This window comes from Enhydra lutris, unplaced genomic scaffold (genome assembly GCF_002288905.1).
Source record: "Enhydra lutris kenyoni isolate GAN:26980312 unplaced genomic scaffold, ASM228890v2 scaffoldscaffold12, whole genome shotgun sequence".
Classification (NCBI taxonomy): Eukaryota; Metazoa; Chordata; class Mammalia; order Carnivora; family Mustelidae; genus Enhydra; species Enhydra lutris.
Window position 1 is genome coordinate 71820411 of NW_019154096.1, and position 19454 is coordinate 71839864.

The 19454-nt window shown below is 53.3% G+C and overlaps 1 protein-coding gene across 2 annotated transcripts in view; it reads left to right on the forward strand.

Annotated features, from left to right (window-relative positions):
• Nucleotides 1-7780: 7780 nt before the first annotated feature.
• The window catches only part of LOC111145277 (BTB domain containing 16), a 42338-nt gene continuing 30664 nt past the window's right edge, over nucleotides 7781-19454 (forward strand). The window contains exons 1-5 of one of the 2 annotated variants that reach the window (XM_022500107.1): nucleotides 7781-7798; nucleotides 9314-9465; nucleotides 13312-13385; nucleotides 15526-15669; nucleotides 19117-19206. In XM_022500107.1, coding sequence (XP_022355815.1) covers nucleotides 7781-7798; nucleotides 9314-9465; nucleotides 13312-13385; nucleotides 15526-15669; nucleotides 19117-19206 — 478 coding nt within the window. The remainder of the gene's footprint in view (nucleotides 7799-9313; nucleotides 9466-13311; nucleotides 13386-15525; nucleotides 15670-19116; nucleotides 19207-19454) is intronic. The other variant, XM_022500108.1, reaches the window with a different exon arrangement.

The following is a 19454-nucleotide window of genomic DNA, read 5'->3' on the forward strand; positions in this document are numbered from 1 at the left end:
TGCCCAGCCACCTCTACTGGGTCCCGTCTCCCCTCCTTGGGGCACAGCTGTGTGCCCAGCCACCTCTACTGGGTCCCGTCTCCCCTCCTTGGGGCACAGCTGTGTCCCCTCACCCCAATGCACCCTTGTCCAGACCAAACCCCTCCTCCATGCTCACCCCAAATTCTGATCTCGGCTGTGTTCTCAGAACAGCCCGGCCCCTAGCTCTTGAAAGTTCCTCTTTTTCTTATTACCTAAGTAAAACATTCCCAGGGGCGCCCAGGTGGCTCAGTCCGTTGAGCAGCCCACTCTCGATTTTGGCTCAGGTCATGATCTCAAGGTCATGGGATCGAGCCCCACGTCAGGCTCTGCACTCGGTGCTGGGTCTGCTTGAGATTCTCTTTCTCTCTCTCTCTCTCTCACCCTCCCTCTGTCTCTCTCCCCGCCACCCCACTCGTGTGTACACATTCTCTTTCAAATAAATCTTCAAAAAAAAATTTTTTTTCCACTGCTAAAAAGTCTAGAGATGCAGGTAAGAAAAAAAAAACCATAATCCCCAAACCAAGAAATAATAACTGTGAATGTTTTTATATTGATTTTTCTATACTTTTTCCTCAGTGTATGAAATATGTATCTTTATAAAGGCAGGATTAGTTGGAGTTCTGCAATGCCCCTGTGCACCGTTTTATAAACCCTTTTTTCATGATACTAGAATGTAACCATCATGTGATGCAGACTTTTCTGTCAATAAATACACCTTATTGTCATCATGTTGAATGACTGCGTGTGTTTCATGGTCACAAAATGCGTGTAAGCAGCCGCCCGCTGATGGACATTTACACAGAGACCAATGGTTTGCGGTCATTATATGCAGGCGCATTCCGTTGAGTTTCCTTACGTGCATGCACTTATGAACACGAGTTTTCCTTGGGCTGAATTTTTAAAGCGGATAACCTGGGCGACGGCTGTCACTACTCCAGCCAAAGGCCACCAGGAACACGTGTGCTGAGCAAACTGGCGGTGCGGCTCGTTGCAGTGAGGGAGGACAGCCGCCAGGGGGAGCCGTGGGGCCGGGCTTGAGTCCGCGGCTTCGGGGAAGACAGAAGGAAGCAGGGCTTTGGTCCGTGCTGGATGCTCTCGGGGCAGGCCGTTCTCAGGTGGGGCATCTCAGCACTTCTCATCTAGACCAAGGTCAAACCTGCTGGTAGAGAAGCAGTAGTTGCTGGTATATGTTAGCCAGGGTGGAAGGCTGTTTGGTCCTTTCTGTGGTTTGTGATGTTCAGGTTCTGTGTGTGTCCAGACTGACTCTGGGATGGGCCTGTTTTCTCCTGTTCCATCACAGTGTGGCCACTGTGACACCGATTTTCGGCAAAACCGGTCGTGATCCGCAGGAGAACAGCAAGGCCTCGCAGGCGTGCCAGGCCAGCTCCCGGGCATCATAACGGGCTTTTCTCCTTCTGGAAGATTATACACATTTTTAAAGTTTGGGAAACCAAAGGCCAAATAGGCCTTCCCTATGGTTGTACTAAAATACACAGCCTCCCCCATCCACACTCAATGCACACACATACTCAGTAGATAACCTTCCAGGCGTCGGTCTGTCTCTGGGCTTCCTAGCTATCTGAAAGGACGCCCAGCCCCCACCTTAGCTTCAGGCCCGCCGGGGTGCCAGGCTCCCTCACGAGACCTACCCGCAGAGTGCCGGCCTTGGGAACCCCTGTGGGTTGAGATCAGCTGCTTTTGGTCCTGCGTTCACTTTCTAGAATGCCACCCGTGTTTGCAGACGGTCACGCACGTGAGGGCTGCTGAGGACTATTTCAGGTGCTGAATGAGTGGGAAGAGCACGGAAAGGGAGCACCCGACCCCCACCCCAGCTCCCCAGCTGCCGGCGTGACAACCTCCGAGATTCTCAGCGGCTTCTAGAAATTCAGTTTGCCAAGTCAGTTAAAATCCTGAAGTTTGAACATCATTTTTTTTTTCTTTTTTTCTGGCTCAGCATTTCCTTAGGGCTCTCAAGTTACAGAGGACGTGACTGAGATACTAAGTTTACTCATGAAGACAGAGTGGGTGGGGAAGGAGATGGAGAGGAGGGAGGTGGTCACTGTGACTGGGATGGGGGCACTCGGCGGAGGAAGGCTGTTTTCCTTTCAAGTTTGGGGGTCAGCCCCGTAGGTGTGAGGTGTGAGGTCTGACCCAAGGCCACACCAGGAGCACCCCGCCCCCCACCCCTCCAGGCACGGAGAGAAGTGATCCGTGCTGTGCGTGGGACAGGTGACAAGGTGACCGGCCCGAGTGGGGGCTCAGGGTCCCTGACGGTGCTTCTCTCCCTTAATGTCGGCCCTGGTAGGATGCTCAGGTTTTCTAGCCAAGCCTCTCCGCTTTCCAGGACATTCCACTTGAAAAATGGAACAGGGCGGGGTGGGTGTTCCGGCAAGGGCAGGGTGCAGGTGTGCGCACGGGCAGGGCAGGGAAGGGTCGGCAGGAGGAAAAGGCTCTTACATTCGAGACGCTGGGGCTTCCCTGGGGTTTGCGCTCTCTGACCTTGAAACAATCTGGTGAATAAGGGCTTGTTGTTACCTCTGTTTTACAAGGAGGAAGCAGAGGCTCCGGGAGGTTAAAAACCTGGGGATTTGATGGAGCCACATGGCCGGGAGATGGGGCAGCCGGGACGGGCCCTCGGCTCTTCCGTGCCTGCAAGGTCCTTAGCCTCCCTCCGGCCGGCAGCTTCCTGCGTAAGGAGGCCCATCAGACAGCGGTGGGCAGAGAAGGCACAGGGAAGGAAGTGAGGCCCCCGTGCCCACAGGGGTCCTCACAGCCATTCCATTCTTAGACTGGTCGGCAGCCCTGCCCTGAGCCCAGGCTGGCTCTGCTCCTGTGTTTATGGGTGACGAAACCTTGCTGTTGGTCCAGTAGCTGGGAATGGCCGTGGGGCTCCCCGGGGGGCTCAGTGTTAGGCGGGTGTGAGTGAGGGGCTCCGCTCTGCCTGGTCTTCATGTTTCCCTCAGCGGGCTTGTGGCCCCTCCCCAGGCTGCTGCACATGGCCGGGATCCTGCGTCCCCTCGGCTGGAGCATCAAGGGCAGAATACAGACAATTCACATCTTTTGGGTTTATTAGGAGTGGGGAACACAACGTGGAGATCAGCGAGGTGGGGCTAGACAAAGCTCCTTCCCCCATCCCCATTCCTTACGGTGCAATGAGGCACATGGTCATTTCTTTAGTAGATCCTGACCCCTCTACCGGGGACACCCGCCCCTGCCCCATCATCTGGTCTCCCCAGCCCACTCCCTGAAGGCTCATTGTTGATGCCACTTCCTCCAAGGAACCCTCCTTGAACCCCCAGGCCTGGGTCAGTGTTTTTAAATGTGGGTTTTATTATTACTCAGGCATGATGAGGCCCACAGACCAGGAGACAAGTGTCATTGAGGACAGCTGGTGACTCACAGTTCCCCGGAGAAGAGGGTATGCCGTGCCAGGCAGGATCACGTAGGGAAGCACCAGTGTTGGTCCTGAGACAGAGGAGAAGGGGAAGATGTGGATAAGAGACTCCATTGTGGTTCCCGAGGGAAGGAAGAGGTGAGGGGAGTCGATCAGCTTAGGGTTGGCTAGTTGACATCATCTCAGTAGGCTCTGGGCTGGAGGGGCTCTCTGGCCCTGGGGTGACCAGGGTCGGGGGACAGCAGCCCTGAATGTGAAAGCCAATAAAAGAGGTGATGGGGATATGGGCTCTGGGTTGGCTGGTTTGCAAGTGGGAACTCGCTAATAGGCAGCTGCTTTACTGGCTCTAGGAACTGGCTAACCCCGAGCAGGTCAGACAGTCCCCCCAGGTCAGCAAGACGTCAAGACGTCAAGCAGCAGAATACACCGACATGCTTACGGCAGACGGCTGCCTTCCTGTGAATTCCTGGAGCCGACTGAGCTTGACCTTTGACTTGTCCATCCCCCTGACCCTGCGAGCCTCCTAAGGGCAGAGACCAATGTCCACAAGTGAAGTGCATATCCAGAAAGATGATTTTCCAGGGCAGCTCACAAAGGACTTTTAAAAATAGTTATGTAGTGAATGGAATGTGTGTTAGAAATAAACCAGCATGCCCAAATGTTACTTCATCAATAAGATAAATTTAAAGCAATTGCAAGTGAATAACGTCCCAGGGGCTGGAACGGTGCACAGGTGGTTCTCATCCTCTGCTGAGCTCTCTTTTCATCCCCCAACCCCCACCACAAACTTGACCCTCAAGCTCTGTTTAAAGGTGTGGATGGGACCAGCCCTAGGCCAGTACGCTTTGTCATCACCCCACCCCTCCCCCAGTCCTGGTTGTACCAACCTGGGAGCCTGGGGATAATGGGATGAGCAGGGACAGAGCTGAGGAATTGTTCCGTGTGAGCTCTGTTGTACAGATGAGCAAGTGAAGCCCAGAGCCAGAGAGAAGGCTGCCCCTAGCTCACATAGCAAGTCAGTGGCCAGGGTCGTAGCCAATCCAGGGCTCCTCACTTGGCACTGAGACTACCCCACTCCTGGCCATATAGGACACAGTTCAAGGGCAGGACCCACCCTCTGCTTCTTGGTGGAAGCCCCTGCCGGTCTTCAAGCTCGTGCACTGCCTCAGCCAGAGGCTTCAACTACAGGCTCCCCATCCCACCCCCTCCCCCGCAGCCTAGACCCTGGTGCACAGGTGCCCCCTCTCAGCAGCAGCCTAGACCCTGGTGCACAGATGCCCCCTCTCCCCTGGGGAGCCAGGCAGTCCAGATTTGGGGACTCATAGGAGCCTCCCGCTGCATACACACAGTGTCCTGGGCTCTGAGTCTTTTAAAATGAGGGTCCTTAGAGCCAGCACTCAGGTTCTGAGGGTAACACCTTCCAACCCGCCAGGATCCCAAGCCTCTGGGTCAACTTTCCACTCAGGGAGGTGAAGGTCATGTCCAAGGTCACACATAGCTAGTCAGTGCCAGAACCAGGGTCGGAATTAGGGGCTCTTGACTCTCTATTCCACTCTCTCCCCATATGGGTGACTGGATGAAGTGGGCTGAAATGGGCTCTCGTAAACTAGGAAGCAGCTAGTCCCTGGAATGTCCAAGAAGATGGATATCCCACCAGAATCCCCTTGTAACTGGCATGGGAGATTTTGGTACAAGGTGGTTCTAGCTGAGAGCTGTGCTCAGTGTAGTTTGGTGTCTGAAATTCTTTGCTCTTGGGATGTCTGGCTTGTCTGGGCCCATATATTCTGGGGCCTATATTCTGGAACACTGGGTACCACTTGGAAAAGGCCTTTAGGGAAACCTGCTGGGAGTCATTTCCATTTATTTGTTTTAGTTGGCTTTGCCTTTGCCTAATAGCTCAGCTCCCCGGAGCTCTATGAGGGATGTATGTGCAGAGGGCTTTGGGGATGAGCTGAAGGCCTGGAATCCCTGAGGTCAGACCCTATAGGGAGAGATAGACACAGCCAAGGCCAAGGTCCTGCTTAGGAATGGGGAGCATGGCATCCTTGGATGCTTCCCTCGAGTGGCCACTAGAGGGCGCGCAAGGCCCAGCTCTCAGCGGAGCCCCAGCGGTGGTGCCGGGAGTGTGTTCCTGGGCTTGCCTGCGATGGACAACATGGTCCATGACAAGGTATTTCAAATTCTTTCCCTGAAACCTTCCATGGGGGCCTACGTTCCAGGGACAGGTAGCTGAGAAAAGTTCGGAGTGGAGGGAAGGGAGCAGCAAAGCAGGAATCTGTCCACCTGTTGAGATGGGATTGTGACCCACAAGAAACAGACACATGCATACATGAACACGTGAGTATGCACACACACACACACACACACACACACACACACACACACCGTGGTCATCTATGTGCAAAGGCAGCGAGGTGGGTAGGGACGGGTACATCCAACGATCCAAGTCAAGAGACGTCTGTTGAGCGTTTCCTAAGGGCTGAGGTTGGTTGTTGGGTCCCGTGGGGAAGCCGGGATGGGCAGGCCACCATAGAGCACCCCACAGAAACTCCTCCCAGCAGAGTGTGGGTGTCAAGAAAGGTAGAAGCACAGATTGGAGGGTGAGGAGTGAGGGACATTTAGAGAAGCCTCCTGTCTGTGGAGGGTGTTATGGTTTCTGGGACTCAGTTGCAAGTAGGCAAAGCACTTACCTTCCTGTTTCCCTTCATAGTTTATACGACTCGGGAAAGGCTGCACATGAGGAGCCTGGGGGAAGCCAGTCCCAGGTCGCACGAGCTGCACTGACTCCTGGTGGTTCTTGCTGTGGCTGGGATTTCGGGGAGCCCGGGGCTGGGGGTCTGAGACTTTGATGGACCAAGATTTCCAGGCATGGTGGATGTGTCTCCACCTCTCCACCTCCGAGTTAGTCTGGGGCCTGGGCTTTGCAGACCAGGTTACTGAGCCCCTGGAAATTTCCACCCTGGCCCCCGGCATGAAAACTCTTGACTTTTAGGCAGATCTTCGTTCCTGGAGAGAGTGGACTAAAAATCATCTCTCCACAAAATAAATCATCAGGCATAGTTTTAATAATGTAAAACTCTCTAATTCTTATTTAAATATTTTTGTCCAAACATTTCTGAATGCCCAAGCCAGAAATAAAGCACCCCAGAATGCCCAACCTGGCACGGATCTGAGAACCTTCCGGAACCATCCTCTCACGTGACAGAGGAGGCCTGCGGACTTGGGGCTGGACACTCCCTGAGGCCCTTCGGGCAGATGCTCCAGGTAACCTCAGGTGCTGGGAGGAAACACGGCACCGTTGGGGCAAGAGGGCAGGCGTGGCCTGCGAGACGCCACCCTGCCCGCAGCCCCCAGCCCTGCTGAGACGGGCCTGGAACAGGAAGTGCTCAGAACCTTTCCTGCGGTTGCCATGGTGCCCACAATCAGGAAACCAAGGGCAAACTCTCCTGCCAAAGCACCTTGGCCTCTAAGAAGAACAGGGCGAGCCCCGCATGTCATGAGCGCTCCCAGGATTCAGAGAGAGAAGGCGAGCGGCCCGCAGTGATCCTGTCACTCCGAGACCAAGGCCACGGGACTGCCTCTGTTCGACCCGCTTCTCTTGTGAACACCCACCCCCACACCCCCAGGGGGTGCGAGGGGGCTTTGGAGCCGTGAGTATGGCCGGGGCTGTTCATCCCTGTTAGAGACGGAGGCCATCCCAGGGCATCCCCAGGGCCCTGTGCTTCCTGGACTAGGCAGGGAGGGGCTGCGGGGGCTCCAGGCTGGGGGTAGGGGGCCTGGAAGCCGAGGGACCCGCGAGAGTAGCAGATGATCTGAGCAGCCCACTTAGAGACCTCAGTTCCCACCCCCTGGCAAAGGGGCGAAGCGTGGTGGCTCATCTCCCATTTGGCTTTTCCCGAGCCACATTTCCGGCGCAAGAGCAGAGAACGGTCAGTCTCCCGGTGGGCTTTAAAAAGTCAGAGAGTCGGGGCGCCTGGGTGGTTCAGTGGGTTAAGCCTCTGCCTTCAGCTCAGGTCACGATCTCAGGGTCCTGGGATCGAGCCCCACATCGGGCTCTCTGCTCGGTGGGGAGCCTGCTTCCCCCTCTCTCTGTGCCTGCCTCTCTGCCTACCTGTGATCTCTCTCTCTCTCTGTCAAATAAATCTTTAAAAAAAAAAAAAAAAGTCAGAGAGTCTCTCGATTTGACAAATAACCCACCCTGGAAGTTTGCTCCTATTACTTGTTTTGTGGCAAAATACAGGCTCTTCAGGCCAATCCCCTGTTTGAAGAGCCCCTCTGGAGAGTTTTTGAAAATGTCAACCTTACCTCTTTTGTCTTCCAGGTGTTTCTTCTGCCCTCCCCTGGGTGTCCTCACCACGACCGTTCATGAAAATGCTGCATCCGGTGAGTAGCGTGGGCTCATGCGAGCCTTGGAAGCATCTGCTTATAGCTCTGTCACCGCGTGTACACGAGGGGACGGGTTGTGTACAACTCCTGACTCCCAGCTCTATTGGCTGACCCTCCTGTCAGAGCCCAACACCCACAGGACTGCATCAGATTCACATTCCACACTGTTCGATCGCCCGTCATATTCCAGATACTGAAACCTAGTTCCCAGACTTCCTCTTGTCATTTTAACATCATGGCCAGGGCCATCATCAGATGAGGACCGAAAGCCTCAAAAGGTTAAATGACTTGCCCAAGGCCATACAACCCTTTAGTGGCGATAACAAGATTTGACCTTAAATTCTCCATTCCCTGGCCCCTGGTCTCCCTATCACCCTGCCAGGGACTGGCTTGGCTTAGGGACAACCACACCCATATCTCTGGGTCCCTCCTGGTACACCTTCCCCAGCTAGCTTTCCTCGAGCCACCAAGTCTGAGGCTCCCAGCCACGCTGAACCTTCTACTGTTCCCTTAAGGAGGCTGCTGAGCCTGAGGACCTCAAGGAAACATATAAGTCAAAGTCCCTGCCCAGTGGCCCAGCTGTCCACTCCTGGGTATAGACCCCAAAGAATTGAAAACGAGTGTTCAAACAACTTGTACACAAACGTTCACAGCAGGATTTCTCACAATCACCAAGAGGTGGAAAGGACACAGTTGTCCATGAGATGATGGATGGACAGACAAAATGTGGTCTCTCCACACCCTGGAATATTATTCAGCCCTTACAGGGAATGAGGTTCTGATACCTGCTCCCACAGGGACGAACATGGAAAACATGGTACCAAGGGAAAGGAGCCAAGGCTAAAAGCCCCCATGTCTGATTCCATTTATATAAATGTCCAGCAGAGCGAATGCATAGAAGCGGGAAGCGACGGCTGGTTGCCAGGAGCTGGGGGAAGGGGTTAGGAGTGAGGGCCTGATGGGTATAAGGTTTCCTTTTGGGGGAACGCAAATGCCCCCAACTGGATGGTGGTGATCGCTGTGCAACTTGTAAATGTACCAGATGCCACTCCGTGGTATGCGATGAAATGGATAAAACGGTGAATGTTACGTTTTGTGTCTTTTACGACAAGAAGAGAGAAAAACAGTCCCCACCTAGGATCTCTCAGTTTGGTGTCTCTCCGAATCCCCAGTGAGGATAAACACGTAAGGAAGAGTCTCTTGAAATATCATCCTGTCCCCGCCAACCCTGTGGGCTCCTGAGCACCGCCCGCAAAGACACAATCTTGCCTCCTGACCTGTTGTCTCTGGAACCTTCTGTTCTAGATCCTAATTACTATGTTCCTTGAACCCCTCTGTCTACTGAGTACAATATTGGCCTTGAGAGGATGGCTCCTGAGAACCCCTGGCCATGTCTGAAAATCAGCCAGTGTTTTCAAATGTGTCTTGATTTTCTTCCTGATGTACACGTTGGAAAACCTGGCCTTTGGGAGAGGTTCAGAAAGGACTTTCTGCCTTCCTTTGCCTCCCAAGCAGCACAAAGCTCGGCTGGAACGCCGGATGGTTGGCTCGACCAATCGGTGGCGTTTTCCCAGAGAGGCTTTCTTCGGGGACCTGCTAGGACTTTCCCAGATGTGCAAGGCTTTGAACGTGGACTTTGAAGAAGTTTTGAAGAACCCAGACAGGTAGGGTGATCAAAGGCCATGGCAGCCGGGACTGCCCCGGTGGGGGCACGGGACAGACAAGCATTTCTGGGAAGGACCCTGTGGTTGGGCCGCTCTACCTGGGCAGATGGGCTCATCTGGGCTGCTGTTGGTACCAGGCTTCAGGGTCACCACTTCCCCTGAGGATGTCTGAGATGTCTGTGACACCCCATGTGTGACAAGCTGGCTCCTCCCTCCTTCCCAAGGCATTCTAACCGCAGGCTTAGCATTCCTCCTCCCTGTGACAAGTGCTTTCTGGTCTCTCCTGGGACATGGAGCCGGACCCCACTGCAGAAGGAAGAAGTCACTTCCCTGGTGCTTTGAACTTTACTTGGTGCCGTTTCCCCCCTGGGCTGGTCATACCCGGCTCGTGAGCACACGGCCTGTACCCCAGAAAGCACGGGGCACAGAGGAACTGCTCGCTCCCTGTTGGCTGAGCCGGTAGCCCCAGGCCAGCCCTGCTCCAATCCCCACCCCCCTCCCCGGCGACTCTCCTCCACACACTTGGGTAAATTAAATCCATCTGTGGTTGGTGCCTTAATTCTCGGATGACCCCAGATTAGAAAAGGTGAGTGCTGTAAGTTGCCATTTGGGGCATTAGCCTTAAACTATCTTGAATTTATTTTCTATTGTATATTTATTTTATTTTTTGTCTGGTTAGGGCCTTGAAGAAGTCTTAGGGTTAAAATGCATGGTGTTCCTCATTGGCAGGAGGGTAAGCAAACTGATCTGGAAAGCTGATGAGTGTGGCTGGGCAGGAGGAGCAGACGTCTCCGGGACTCGGTCTGTGCAATTGCTGAGCTAAGCTGGGGGGTTGGGGGTGGCCTGAGAGGCGAGGCACAGAAGCCAGAGGGTGGTGGCAGTTGTGCTGGGTATCAGGACTATTAAAAGTAACGTGTCAGGGGCGCCTGGGTGGCTCAGTGGGTTGAAGCCTCTGCCTTCGGCTCAGGTCATGATCTCAGGGTCCTGAGATCGAGCCCCGCATCTGGCTCTCTGCTCAGCGGGGAGCCTGCTTCCCCCTCTGTCTCTCTGCCTGCCTCTCTGCCTACTTGTGATCTCTGTCTGTCAAATAAATAAATAAAATCTTTAAAAAAAAAAAAAAAAAGTAACGTGTCAGACGGGTTAGAGTTCCTTCTCCTCCATTTACTAACTCTGTAACCTTTAGCCAGTGGAGTAACCTCTCTGAGCCTCAGTTTCCTCACCTGTGAAATGGCGATAAGAGCATCTTTCTGGAAGCATTATCTTGAGGATTAAAGCAGTCGGTACCTTGCAAATGCTTAGTGCCGTGTCTAGCGAAAATTAGATGATGTGTAAATGGAGATTTTATTCGCCTGAGCAAGTTTTAGTTAATGGTCCTGGTGATTTCATTTTGGGGTGTGCCGGCCCTGTGCTCTTGTCAGCCAACAGCCCCATTTTTCACTCTGCCTTTTACCACCTTCCCCCAAAGCAAGGCACCTGGCCTACACACACAGGTGGCACAGTGTGCCTCTCTCCTTGGTGATGCTAGGAAGCCGTGGGTCCAGAGGCCGGCTGGGGCAAGGACGTACTCTGGGAAGGCTGATCGCTCATGGGTCTGGTGGTCAGCTCACCCAGGCTCTTCTCGTCCTCCTCCTGAGATGGTCGACTCGCTGGGCGTGCTCTCATGCCGATAATGGCAGAGGACAAAGGCAAGCCCAGGGGCGCAAGTGCTTTCCAAACTTCCAGCCACATCACATCTGCTAAGATCAAGGCAAGCCACATGGCCAAACTCAAAGTCAAGGACAGGACATCAAATTGGACTTGCCAGTATTAAGCCAAAAGCCCTTTGGACAGTTTGCTGCAGGAAGTCCTTCCATCCATGAGACACATAGAGAATTTCTCCCTCCCCCTCTTGTTTCTCCATCATGGGTCATGACTGGGGAGACCAAGTCCCCAACCTAATAGCATGCTCCCAGTTTTCCCATGTGCTACTTTATCCCAGGCTGTCTAGTCCCAAAGAATGAAGAGGACAGCTCTCAGATGCCATTTAGTCCATTAGCTTTTCCAATGGTCCTAAAATAAACCTAGTCCTTGGAATCTGCAGAGCCCACATGATAGATGGTATATCTTGGCGAGGACCCATGACACCAGGAGAAGGCAATGAGGTTACTTCTGTTGTCTGGCTCAGCCGGTGACACTGATGTTTGTGAGGGTAGTTGAGCTCATGGGCATTGCCCATAGTTTCCAAAGTCCATTGCTCCATTTTGAGATCACAGTCTGAACCCCTGACCTTGACCAACTCTTACTAGACGTGTGACCCAAGCCACCAGAAGGATTGAGGCTAGCTTGGGTCAGGTCCACTACTCCTGTTGAATAAATACCTCAAGCTCTCACTGCCTTTCTGGGGCTGAGTCACTAGTAGCTACCCTCTCCACTTGGAAAGGGCAGATTGTGGTCAATGTTATTCTGGACGTGGTTTCCCCCACCCAGGCCCCCCTCTATGTACCCTGGCCACGAGGGTTCTTGGAACCCTTGGAAAACAGCATGGTAAAAGTGACACAGACCAGATGTGGTCATCCAGTGTCCTTTGGCCAGCTGGCTTTCTTGGGATGGACTGTCTTCAAGCTGGGACTATGTGACTCAAACTGTGTTTCATGTCCTTGCTCGACGGGGCGAAGGCAGTGTTCATGAGAAGGTATCTTACCTTTGTCATCGTTCAATCATTGAATAGATACTTACTGAGCACTTGCATAGTGCCCATGCTGGGGTTCCAGCAACGAATAAATGCCAGATCTGTCTTTGTGGAATGCAGAGCCTTGAGTGGAGGACACATGAGCAAACAGGTGACCACAAGACACAATAGAAGGAGCTCTGATGGGGGAGTTCCAGGGCGGTCAGTGGAAGGACCACTCGCTTGGTCTCCCCAGAGAAAGCCACAGCTGAGCTCATCTAGGAGGGTGAGTAGGAGCTCATCAAGTGACGAGGTCAGGAGGACAGCACTCAGGGCAGTGGGTGCTGTGGGTCCAAGAGAATGACAGTGAGAGATAGTGGCTTCAGTCTGTTGAGAAGGGCTGGAGCAGGGATCGTAGAGGGTCGAGCCACGCTGAGGAGTGTGAGCTTCCCCCAAGAGCCCCAGGAAGACACGGAAGGATTCTCAGCAGGAGAGAGGTGAGAGCAGATGTGCGTTGCACATGGTTCTCAAGCTGCGGCATCAACTGTGTATCCGAGGGGAGCTTCCTGGAGACGGGAGACTGGCCACGATTTCAGGGAGATAATAATGGCTTGGATGTGGCTTACAGCAGGAAGAGGGCAGGGACATCTGCTATTTGTCAGATCTAGGCGAGTGATCCGATGTAACAACCGTCAGCCTGCTGGCCTGGGCAACTGGAGACTGGTGAAAGAGCATTTGCTGGAGAAAGAGCAGGGTGGTTTGGCATAAAATCTGAGTTTAGTTTCTGGACACTTCGAGACTGCGGCGTGCATGTCCCCTAAACAGAAGTGTCGGTGAGTCACTTCCCAGAAGTGCCCAGAACCCTCTCTTGCTTTCTCTAGCAGGTGTTTATGAAATATTTACTCTATGCTAGACATTGTTTTAGACACTCACCGAGAGTGGAGTCATTTAGGCAACTGGATATAATTCCGACTACCTTCTCGGGAAAGCCTATCGGCAAACTGAAAATGGGAATGGGTGTTCGAGCCAGCCACAAAGCTTACAGATAATCAAACCAGCAGACAAATGGTGACCTAAGACTAGACCTAAGCTAGATGAATGGATGCCATAGGGACACTTCCACTGGAATGATGTGTGTGGCAGTTGGCGAAGAAGGTCAGTGTTAACTCCTGAATTTTCTGTTTCTATTTTCCCTCGAGGTTATGCATTTCACAAATTCAGAAAATTTTCTCGGGGAACTTGAAGAACAAGACTATCCCAAGTGGGGAGGCAGGTGAGTGCTTGTCACCGGTGGATTCGATCAAATGCCACTGCACCCAGGGCCAGCTGTGGTTTCGAGAGAAGGAAACCAGACGCTAGGCCAGGTCACTGGTCTGTAAGTCCCAGTTTCTGTCCACTGCACACCGTGTAACTACAAACAGGCACTGTAAATATTTGTCAGACACACCATGGGATGATGAATGGAACCAGGCTTGGCAAACACATTTTCATATGCTAATGGCCCCAGGGAAGGCAAACATGCTGATGTAAATAAATAGCATTTGGAATGAAGACTAAACAGAAGCCCCATCAAGTATGGGCAGCTCTTCTCTATCCCTTTTCGCTCTAACCAGTCATGAGCTGGACATCACCTCCGCACTTGCCCAAGAGGACTTTCCTGATTGAGAATGAGGAACCAGGCTAGGTCTGTTCTGCTAGGCAAAGGCTCACTGAACCTCACCAGGCCTGGACAGTTCTGCTCCGTAAAGAGGTTTTGTTGTTGTTGTTGTTGTTGTTGTTTAAGATTTGTTTATTTATTCTAGAGAGGGAGAGTAAAGGGGTAGGAGGAGAGAATCCTCAAACTCCCTGCTGAGGGCAGAGGATGTGGAACTTGATCTTTTGACCCTGAGATTATGACCTGAGCCAAAATCAAGAGTCAGCCGCTCAACTGACTGAGCCACCCAGGCGCCCCTTAAAGGAGTTTTTTTTTTTTAAAGATAAGCTGCCTGAGGTCAGAGCCAGCCTTCTTCTCCAGAGGAGGCTAATTGATTTCCTTGCCTGTGGGTTCTGGTTGACTGGAGGCCCTGAGAAGTAGTCTGAGAACATCTCCTGGCTTAGGGAAAAGACTTCTGGGATTGGGAGTGACGTCTCCCATGCATGTGCCCCTGTAAAGGCAGCTGTGGGTGTCCGGGGAGGAGACACGCTTTCTCCATGCTGCTCCTGCCTAAAAGCACCCTAACGGGTGGGATACTTTCTAGCCCAGCATGACCAGAGGTGACCCGAGATTTGAGATGCAAGCCCGCATTCTGAACCCAGCCTGAAACAGTATCATAGGGTTAGTGAATCACAGTGTTAATGACAGGAGATGCCTGAGCTCACTCAGGCAAAGTAATGGCAAGGCCATTAACAAGTCGATGGGGCTCTCAAAGTCTTATCCAACACTGAGGTTAAGGGTTTGGGGGGGGATGGGTGAGCACCACCCTCTTCCCCCAGCTCTGCGCTGACAAGAGTTCAGCCTGCAGAGGTATCCTGCCCACGGCCCCTCCCGCCTCACCTGACCATCTATCCTTGGATCCTCCATCTGGCCTCCTGTCAAAGGCTCTCTCTTTAATCACCTACGCTATCCAAGGACGAGATAAAGCCCTGTGCATAAAGCCCCTTCCAGTTTGCAAAAAGGTTCCTTTACTCTGTAATCCTGTTTCACACCTGTGAGCTGGGTTTTCTGGGGCTCCCCATTCCCTCGAGAAAAGTGAGGCTCACAAGGTCTCTGCCTCCTGGGGATGGGCCTTGGAGCTGCACTTGACTGTCACTTTTCAGGTGGCTGATAATTAAGCACCAGTGGCCAGTAGCTTCAACAGGGGACTGGGTAGCGAGATCCCTTCCCAGGGGAGATTTGGCGATGCCTAGAGACATTCGGGATCGTCACGACTTAGTGGGGAGGGTGTTCCTAGCATCCTGTGGGTAGAGGCCAGGGATGTGGCTAAGTAACCTACAAGGCACAGAACCACCCCTGACAAAGAAGTACGTGGCCCCAAATACAGAGTGCCAAGGGTGAGAAACACTATAACGGGAGGGCATGGTGAGGTCCCCAAACGTGTCCCAGCCAGTGTCCCTTCCTCGTGAAGCCGTTCCAGTTCCCCAGCCGGAGGGCAGCCCATGTGCCTCCGAAGTCCTACAGCTATGCTGTATGCATCAGCTGCTCTTGGATACTTTTCTCCATCTATGTTACCTTGTGAGGCCGCTCACTGGATCTGCTGGGGGCCAGTGAGTGACCTGAGGCCCATGCGGTCTTCATTGCTTTGTTCCTGGAGCAGCCCAGCAAAGCCACCTGCCCATCTGCTCTGTGACTGCGACGAGATGGCGGGTGGGAGTTGACAGGTCTCTTGGAAGGGGCACCATGAAACCGCTAACTCATCACCGCGTTCTCTCCGTAGACGTGATTCTCACATGTCTGGGCTCCAAATGGGAACTCCACCAGCCCCAGCTTTTCCAGTCTGAGACCTTGGCCAAGCTCTTCCTGATGGCACTGGCCCAGGGCACCACAAGCCCCACAAAGGAACTGGAGAGGCTTCTGCGAGGTATTTTCTTAGAGGTGCCCTCCATAGAGCTCCAAATGCCCTCTGGTTTGAGGGTCCCCAGCTTGGCGTTTGGTCATCTCTTTGGGGACCAAGGTCACTCTGGCAGATACGAGCAAAGCCCATGGTGTGACCTCATCACAGATTTAACCTTGGTCTGCAGCTATAACATGGGAATGATCGTTCTCACTATGCTGCATTGACGCCTGGAGACGGTAGAGCTGAGAGGTTCTAGAACAATGCCTGGCTCGTATTAGGTGCTCAGGAGATGTCATTTATTTTTCTCATAACAACCCAATCCTGCCTAGCCAGCGGAGATGGAGACTCTACCTACTTCTTCGAGAGGAGCAAACAGTTGTGTTGAGTCTTCTGAATGGCTCTCCGGAAGGAGGGCATAGTTCTGACATCTGGCCCAGGATGCTGGTTAGAGGTTTCATGTGAATGTCAAGGTTATGTTTCCTTTGGTTTCTCTTTTCTTACCTTTGCGTCATTACGTAAAGTATTTGGGCCACTTCTTTCTTTCGTTTTCTCCTTTTTCAACTCTAGTAACCCCCAGGCTCCCCTCTTTGTCCCCTAAGTTCTTCTCCGGACACACAGCCTTCTTTGGGTAACAGATGGGCATCATTTCAGGACGGCTCTAAACAGGTACTATGGAAAGTTCAAGGTTTCCAAAGCCAACCAGCGGGCCAGTCAGGATAAGGCTACATTTCCAGGATGTGGCAGCAAAGCTCTGTTATTCCAGAGCCAGACAGGCTGGCCAGCCCCCCAGCTGCTGCCCCACCCTGAGCCTGGAGAGAGGGCCCGGCTGCCAGCCGGAATCAGTCCGGCCACAAGGCTTCTGACTCAGCCCTTCCCTGCTGAGCTGGGAGTGAGAGCAGGCTGCGGCTTTCCCCCAGCACTGGGACAACCTTCACACTCACTGGACAATCTCCTTTGCTCTTTCTAAGCGTTTGTCCCAGTGTCTTTGAGGGTGGGACCAGGCTCATCCCTGTGCCCAGGTCAGAACACTCTCCAGGCCCCCAAGGAAAGGCCATGGAGATCCAGACATGAATGCATTGAAAAGCAAGAGAATTTGGAAAGAGAAGATGGAGTTACTGTTAATGATTTGGTCTTTGTCATTCTAGAAGGGTCTCACTGAAAAGACTGGGCCCTGCTAACACAGCCAGTCGGCTCCAAGCCCCCTGCTGGAGGCTGGGCCTGCCTGGGGGGCAACCGCATAGGTGCAGAGATGAGGACCCCTGCTGCCCACACTGTCAGAACGCTCAGGGTCTGCGCCTTGTCCTGGGAACTGTGTGCCCGTGTTGTTCAGTGGACACGGCCACCAGGCTTTGTGCTCCTGCGAAAGCAGGACGTGCCTCACGGTGACAGTTTAGATGGTCTCACAGCTACTGCCTTGTGCACTGCCATCTTGGAGCGGTGGACACCGTGCAGAGGCAGCCCCGTGCCAGCCTCCCTGCCCCGGCCACACACGGCTGTCCCAGCTGGTCGTGTTCCTGCCACCGAGAGCCCGGGATGAGCTGTGCTTTGACGGGACCCCTTTATTCTTTTTTTTTCTTTTTTAAATTTTATTTATTTGACCGACAGAGATCACAAGTAGGCAGAGAGGCAGGCAGAGAGAGGGGAAGCAGGCTCCCCGCTGAGCAGAGAGCCTGATGTGGGGCTCGATCCCAGGACCTGGGATCATGACCTGAGCCGAAGGCAGAGGCTTAACTCACTGAGCCCCCCAGGCGCCCCCCAGGGCCCCTTTATTCTCTAGGAGGAACCCCCAAAAGGAAATGGTACTCTTTTACTAAAAAGGAACCACTTGGTTTCAGAGTACTTCCGAAGCACATGACTGAATTATTACTTTCCTGTTCGATTTTGAGGTTTTTGGTAAAACAGGCTGTGCTGAAATTCTGACTTCCACTGACTCTGACCTAGCAGATATTTTTCCTTTCTTCCCTCAACAAATGGTGAGCGCTTAACTTAGCCTAGGCGTTGTGCTAGGAACTCGGTGTCGGGGGCTGGGGGATGGACAAGGCAACCCAAAACAATGACAAAGCGTGAGGAGCAGCATGATACCAGCTGCCACCTCTGGACGGCCTTGTCTGTGCCCCAGGGCGGGTGAGCGACAGAGTGCCCCTTGCGGGCGGGAGGTGGTCCTGAAATCCTGGAGGACAAGGAGTCAGAGCGGAGAACAGGGCCTGACATTCAGCAGATGCTCAGTAAATATTTGCTGAATGGCAGCGTGGACAGAGCCAGGTGCCGTGAGCACGGTGAGGGGAGACTCAACAGCCCTGCTTTCCCGACGGAATGGATGTTTGTTCTCCCCCTTTGCTCTGTGGTCTTTGTGGTTCGCCGTGTGACATCCTTTCTTGGATCCTGCTTCGTGTCATTTTTCATTACCCAGAACCTTGAGCTCGGGAGGCTTGGGGTTCTGATAGAGTCCCCTCATTCGGGTAATTTGGGTGACGTTTACTGAGGACCAGAGTGTGCAAGACTGTGTTGGGGCCTGGGGAGGGAGTGGCGAGGAAGCCATCCAGTGTGCCCGCCTAACAAAGACATGACGTGGCAGAAGGTAACGGTGGGTCTGGGAGGGAAAGTATAGCCACTTAGGGGGGAGGAAGGGGTGGGGTGCTACCTTCCATATGGAGTCAGGTGGGTCTCTGATGGGGGAGGGATGGAGCCCTGTGGCTCTTCTATGGAACAACAAGAAGGCAGTTTTGGGGTCCAGTGAGCCAGAGACTAATGGTCTTGGGTCCATTAGAGGCCTTTGGCTTTGTGCCAAAGGCTTGGGATGTCCCTGGAGACATGAGAGCCGTGGGTGTTGTAACTCACATTTTAGAATAAGTGTGAGTGGTTGGGGGAGGTGGGTGGTGAACCAGGCAGCCCCTTCCCTGCCTCCTGGGAGCCCTTAATGACGGGGGTCCTTGGACGTCTGTGGGGCAAAGTTCTGACAGCTACTAGGCGGTTAGGTCTGTCCCATGCTCACCCTTTAGCAGGTGGTCTCTGTCGTCCCATCTCCTGCCAGGTCTGGGCTGAGGGCCAGGGGCACAGAGGTAACAAGGCCCAGCTCTTGCCCTCCAACTGCTCATGGCCTGAAGAGAGAGAGGGAAGAGAGGGGAGAGAGAGAGGGAGAGGGGCAGGGGCAGTAAAAAATATCTCCTGCACTGACAGCATCCGTTTCCCAGCCCTGGTCGCCGCGGTGGCTCAGTAAGATGAGCAGCGAAGGCGGCCAAGGGGGCACGAGAGCTCCAAACTGGCTTTGCCACTCCTTGGGAGTCTTCAGCTGTTTCTAAATAAAGAATCATTTCAAAAAAGCATCCCCTAAACAAGCAAGCAGAAACAACATGTGGTGTGGGGAATGCCAAGATCAAGGTTGTGCAAAGGGCCAGGGGACCTCACGCTGTATCCTACACAATTCACCGCAACTGTCGGGTCCTGACGTCCCCATTCTGTTTCCTTTACCAGCCCACTTGCGTGGGAATGTCAAGGAAAGACCCCCCATAAAGAAGATGATCATTTCCTTGAAGATCAATGACCCCCTGGTCACTAAAGTTGGTAAGTTACACCTGTCTTCTTGAGCTGAAATGCCAGGGAGGCTGCAGCCCTGCTAGATTTAATTGATTTTATTTTTTTTTAAAGATTTTATTTATTTATTTGTCAGAGAGAGAGAGAGAGAGCGAGAGTGAGCACAAGCAGATAGAGTGGCAGGCAGAGGCAGAGGGAGAAGCAGGCTCCCCGCTGAGCAAGGAGCTCGATGTGGGACTCGATCCCAGGACGCTGGGATCACGACCTGAGCCGAAGGC